General features: G+C 59.6%; 1 protein-coding gene across 1 annotated transcript; it reads left to right on the top strand.

The window, feature by feature from the left end:
* The first annotated feature begins 140 nt into the window (after positions 1-140).
* GPR37L1 (G protein-coupled receptor 37 like 1) lies at positions 141-5958 on the top strand. Its single transcript, XM_009705204.1, has 2 exons — positions 141-770; positions 4734-5958. The coding sequence occupies exons 1-2, from the start codon at positions 141-143 to the stop codon at positions 5544-5546; spliced, it is 1443 nt and encodes a 480-aa protein (XP_009703506.1). The 3' UTR covers positions 5547-5958.
* Positions 5959-6091: the final 133 nt, after the last annotated feature.

Here is a 6091-nt window from a genome sequence, read left to right as displayed (position 1 = left end):
TGGAGCCGTGGGGTCCCTGTGCTTGGGGCTGCTCTATCTCCAGCCAAACGCTTTCTCCGGAGGGTGCGGAGGGGACCATGCCTTCTCCACCACAGCTTGTCCTCCTGCTGCTGATGCTGCTGGGACCAGGGGCTGCGGCGATGCAAGGCAGGGCTGGGCAGCCTGGGGAAGGCATCACCCACCATGGCCAGGGTGCAGATGGAGGTAGGACTCTGCCGACGGTTTCCTGGGACAGTCCAGATATCCAGGTGATGAAGGAGAGGCTGCGCCGGGGGACAGAGGAGGACTCCAAGTTGGTGCAGCAGTACGTGCCGGGGGTCCGGGTGGAGTTCCCACGGCCCTTGAACTCTGCCAGCCTACACCCAACCAAGGCCATGCTGCCATCCAGCACGGACCCATCTGAGCAGCAACAAGGGGTCCCCACGGACGGGGAGGGGGCAGAGCCGCGAGCCAACCTCACCACCGTGTCCGACAAGCGGTTGCAAATCCAGAACCCCTTGTACCCAGTGACGGAGAACTCCTACAGCGCCTATGCCGTGATGTTCCTGTCCCTCATCGTCTTCGCAGTGGGCATCATCGGAAACCTCTCCGTGATGTGCATCGTGTGGCACAACTACTACATGAAAAGTGCCTGGAACTCCATCCTGGCCAGCCTGGCTTTCTGGGACTTCCTCATCCTCTTCTTCTGCCTGCCTGTGGTCATCTTCAATGAGATCACCAAGAAGAGGTTGCTGGGGGACCTGTCCTGTCGCATCGTGCCCTTCATGGAGGTAAGGGGCTGCACAGGGCCCTGGAGGGCTCAAGGACTTCGGTCCTCTCTGCCTTCTTGCTTTGGGGGCAGTCTATGCTACTCGTGGCCTGGCGCAAAGGCGGTGTGCCCCAGAGAGCCCCATCATGGGGCACAGCAAGAAGCCAAGGGATGGTCCCGGTATTTACCTTCCCTTTGCCTCTGCCCTGAACCATTCCTCCGGCTCTGCAGCCAGCAACAATGCTGCCAGGGCTGGGAAGAGCCCATGAAACCCTCCTTTGTCCAGCTGCATGGGGACCATGGGGTCCCTCCATCTGTCTGTCCCTGTCCCAGCCCAACACCTCCCACCCTGTGGGCTCAGCCCCACGGTGTACTGGCCCAGCACTGGCCCGTGGTGGGATACTGAGGACGACCCCAGGGCAGGGAGCCGCAGGTGGAGCAGTGCTGAGCAGCACTGCGGTGGGAGATCCCAGCAATGAGGTCTGGGAACCTGGGATCTTTGCTTGTCCTCAAGCCTCACGCATGGTGGGCTGGGCTCGTTCGGGGTGAGCTGGGGACCCACTGAGAAGGCTACAAGGACTGTGGTGACAGGGGAAGGCAGAATGAGCAAAAATGCCCCAGATGGCATGATTTTACATAGTCCTGCTCTTGTGTTGGAAACAAACCCTCGCTGTGGGTCATCTCCCATCCTGCAGGGATGCCTGCGATCAGGCTGCTCCCCTCCGGACCCACGTATGACAGACAGACCCAACCTGCCTGTGCGTGTTGTCTGCTGCTCCAAAGCCCAGTTTATCGAAGAAGGGTGCAAACACAAGTTTGGAAGAGATCAGGTGTCAGGTCCCTGGAGATCTTCTCAGGCTTGGTCAGGCCAGACGGGGTTCAAAACCTGCCCATCCCACCAAGTGCCTACTCCTGTGGTCAGTGCCCCCAACACAACATACGAAAACCAGCGGCAAGCTGAGGCCATGGCTTGTGCTGGAGGGCCCAGGGGCTGCTGCCCTTGCTCTTCCCAAACCTGATCAGGTTATGTAGCAGCACTGACATCCCTTGCCACCCATGCCCAGGCCAGCCCTGCCCTCCCAGGGCTATCACCACACTGAGTTGGGACCTGGTCTTCTGTCATCACCAGATCTGTCTGTGCCCATCACCAGGACTCAAGCCTGCTCAGAGAAATAACAGCTGGAGAGGACAGAGAGCAGGTCTTGGCACTCAGACACAGCTGCAGGGACCTCGGTCATTACAGGCAAAGAAATGGTCCCAAGTCATTGACATGTCCCACCACAACCCCTCCACAGCATCCCCCTCCCTGGTCCAGCTTGTGCAGGAGGGCAGGACTCGCAGGGTGCTTGGGTGCAGGACCTGGCTGCATCCCACTCCCTGGGTGGCTGGATTATCCTCTCCTGCTTCATCCAACAGCACGTGCAGGTTGGGGTGACTCCAGCACAGACTAAGGGGGTAGATGTGGGCCTGGATGGGCTGGCACAGCCCCCACTGCCAGGGTGAGGTGGGCAGGTCTGAGGCCACTGCTGCCACCGGTGATCCCACTCTGTCCTGCTGTTCTGTGCCCTGCTGGCATCGTGACAGTCAGCTCCCCCCTGTCAGTGCCTTTCCGGAGGGTCTGCAGGGGCATGAGGGTCCCTGGATGTTCACAGACACCTTGGCTGTGCACACCCCTAGCAGGGGACCCTGGCAATGCTACTGGGTCCTTTGGGTGCAAGCCTGGGGTGGTGGACCTGCACCCTGGGTATCCTGCCAGGCACAGCCCTAAACCTGCAAGTCACAGCCCAGCACAACAATGTGGTGTTTGCTAGAAGAGATGTGCAGCCCCCGCCTCTCTGCACCGTCTCCTTTGCTCAGCAAGCAGGAACTGCTCATTTCTGGAGGTCTCCCACGCCAGCCTCTTACTGCATGAAGTGTTTCTCCCATCCCTGTCACAACCAGGTGGAAGGAGGACTCAGAGAGGGACAATAATATGGATCCACGTTTGCCCAGGCAGGCAGGCTCAGCACCCCGGGTAAGGATGGGAAGGAAATGGTGATGTGCCCAAACCAGACCCCTTCCTGAGTAGGATCTGCCATGGCCTGTCTCGGGGCTGCTTGTGGGCTCCCTGGCCATGTCCCTGTGGGAGAACCCTGGGGGTGGCACCTCTGGGTACAGCAATTCAGCAGCACCAGGGTGCCCTTGGGACAGCTCGGTCCCCGAAGGAGGCAGGAAGGATGACGGGATGTTGGGGTCCTGGTGTGGTCCACCCAAGAGGCTGCGCCCCCTCTGCCACCCCAGCTGCCAATCCTGCCCTGCCCTCCTCCCTCTGAGCCCCAAAGCAAGGGCAGAAAGGGGCTTCAGAGCTTCTCTGTTCACCTGAAACCCAGTAGCAGGGACCCTTCAGCCTGGGTGGGAGGGCAGGGCCAGGCCAGAGCCAAATCCCCAGCAAAGAGTCAGCCACGAGAGGGGAATCAATCTGTGGTCCGGTAGTTGATGTTCAGCCTTTCTGTATGGCACTGCAAGCGTTTCAGGCTGCTGGATGAACTCTGTAAGGAGCAAATCTTCTGTCCTCTGCTTTGTAGCTACTCAAATGCCCTGGGGGAGGGGGCACAAAGCCAGGTTTTTGGAGCAGAGCTGGCCACATGGGCTCCTGGTGACAGGCGGCGTGCAAGGATGTGCCTGGGGTGACCAGCGGCACCAGCCACATCCCTGCACTGGGGAGGGATGCTCTGCCATGTTTGAATTACATGCCAGAACCAAGGGGACCAGGAAAGAGAGAAGAGACTGTGGCAGGGTGTAGGGCAAGAGGAAAGGCAGCAGCACAGCAGCGCTGAGAGGGCTGCAAGTACCAGCCAGGGAGCTGGGCAAGTGCACTGGGTGCTGGTTGTGGGGCAGAGCAAGGGTGCTGGATGCGCAGGGTGGCTCTGGGCATTGGGCAGAAGAGCTGGGACATGAGCAGCATTGTTCGGTGGTGGGACTGTGTGTAGGATGGTGATGCTGGGCTACTGCCCTGATGCTGTGTCAAGGGTGATGCTGCTGCCCATAACTGAACCGTGATGCTGGGTGCTTGGCATCGGCGCTGGTCATGGCTGCTGAAGGGGCCAGCCCAGGACCACTGGAAAAGGCTGGGGGTCACAGGGAGGGGCAGTGCCAGACCTGTTTCGGGCTGCTACCTGGGGCATCATGCAGAGCTTTGGGAGGTTTCCTGAGTGGTGGGAAGGTCCTTCAGCACAGGGTGACGTTTGATGGCGTTGTGAGGCCAGGAATGGCGACGGGGCTGGGGGGCACCAGCATGTGACTGTGGCATTTTCCTGGCCAAGGGCTTTGGGACTTGGCTCCGAGCAAAGCTGCAGCTCTGGGGCTGAGACCACGAATCCTGACTGTGACTCTCGGTGCCTTGCCAGCCCTCCGAGAGCCACCATGATTCCTCTGCCTCCTTTGGCCTCTTCCCTTTGGCAAACGGGATGTTTTTCCTGCCCTTCTCAATGCAGCGGAAATTGCCCCAAGCTGATTTTGTGACAAGGACGCCTTCAACTCGTTTCGCCTGTCTGGGAAGCAGGCAGTCGCTCTGCATAGCAGGGCAGGGACCAGCCAGCTTGGGGCAGCTGGGGGGGCCATGGGGACCCTGGGAAGGTGCTGGTGGGTGTGAGAGTCCCTACTTTTCCTCTCCAAAAGGAAAATCCAGAATACAGGAAAAGCCTGAGAGACAATCCTGCTATTCCCACCCTGGCTGGATGGACCGACATCCAGCAAAGCTTCCCTCTTCTGGAGAAAAGGACAAACAGGTCAAGGGACATTTTTATCCACTGCCCTTTCACGAGTCACAGAAAAGTGGCTCTAACCCGGGGCTGTAGTCACAGGCTGCGACCTCTCCACAACCTTGGAGGAAGGGTCTCAGGCTGTGGTCTTGGGTAGCCAGGGGTTTGCCACCAGGCTAGTGCAGTCAAGCCCCCTGTGTTGTCGCTGCAGCAAGGTCCACTTCTTCTGCCTCCCCCCTCACCAGGTATCGTCGCTGGGAGTCACCACCTTCAGCCTCTGCGCCCTGGGCATCGACAGGTTTCATGCGGCCACTAGCCCCCAGGCCAGCGCCCGGCCCATCGAGCAGTGCCAGTCCATCATTGCCAAGCTGGCTGTCATCTGGGTGGGCTCCATGACGCTGTCGGTGCCAGAGATCCTGCTCTGGCAGATGGCACAGGATACATCGCCCGTGTCTGGTGTGGCGACGGAGTATTGTGCCATGAAGCCCTCGTCCAATCTTCCTGAGTCCATCTACTCGCTGGTACTCACCTACCAAAATGCTCGGATGTGGTGGTACTTTGGTTGCTACTTCTGCTTGCCCATCCTCTTCACTGTGAGCTGCCAGTTGGTGACCCGGAGGATCAGTGGCACCGAGAAGAAGACGGAGTGCCGAGGGACCAAGCACAGCCAGTGCGAGAGTCACTTGAACTGCACCATCATCGGGCTGACCATCATCTACGGGCTCTGCACCACCCCTGAGAATGTCTGCAACATCGTGGTGGCCTACATGTCCCCTGATATGTCCAAGCAGACCTTGGACCTGCTCAACCTCATCAACCAGTTCTTCCTGTTCTTCAAGTGCTCGGTGACCCCCGTCCTACTCCTGTGCCTCTGCAGACCCCTGGGCCAGGCCTTCATGGACTGCTGCTGCTGCTGCTGTGAGGGCTGCGGCCCCGACACTGCCTCCAGCGAGGGCAGCGCCGACAGCAAGCTCAAAACAGAGATGTCCTCCTCCATCTTCTTCGACAAGCCCCGGGAGTCCCCTCCACCCCTCCTGGCCCTTGGCACGCCTTGCTAAGTGTAACCGGGGAGCTGTAGAGATCGGTCCACCACCTCCTCCCAAGACCAAATGTTTTGCCATTAGTGCCCGTGTCTGGACGTGGAGTAAGCAGAAGAGACAGCTCAGGGGGCTTTGCCATGGGCTTCAAACCCCATGTTGGGCAAGTGGGGCTTGAAACCCCAGTCCCCGTGGCTACATACCTTGCCTCTGCCCAAAGGCCAGCAAGGACATCAGCACCCTCCCATCCTGGCTGCCTGGCCAGGCTCAGAGGGGTTGCTGCTCTGGAGATGAAGTTGTGCCAGAAAGGTCTCATCTGAAACTACGGAGGGTTTCCATGGCGGCTTGCAGAGGACATAGCAAACACAAACTGCCCTCGTCCTGTCCCGTCCCCTCCTGCCAGCCCCCTCCACAGTAGGAGAAGGTCCCAGTGCCCTGTAAGAGCTCAATAAACCAGTAACCTAGAGCACGTCGCACATGCAGCCATCCGGCACCGCTGAGCAGAGCCCCAGGGAGCCAGCGCTTGGGGTTTGGATGGCTCTTCCCTAAAATCTGGGGGCTCTGGG

This window comes from Cariama cristata, unplaced genomic scaffold, assembly GCF_000690535.1.
Source record: "Cariama cristata isolate BGI_N322 unplaced genomic scaffold, ASM69053v1 scaffold13838, whole genome shotgun sequence".
Classification (NCBI taxonomy): Eukaryota; Metazoa; Chordata; class Aves; order Cariamiformes; family Cariamidae; genus Cariama; species Cariama cristata.
The sequence above is the reverse complement of the archived record's forward strand: the minus strand, read 5'-3'. Positions and strand labels throughout refer to the sequence as shown.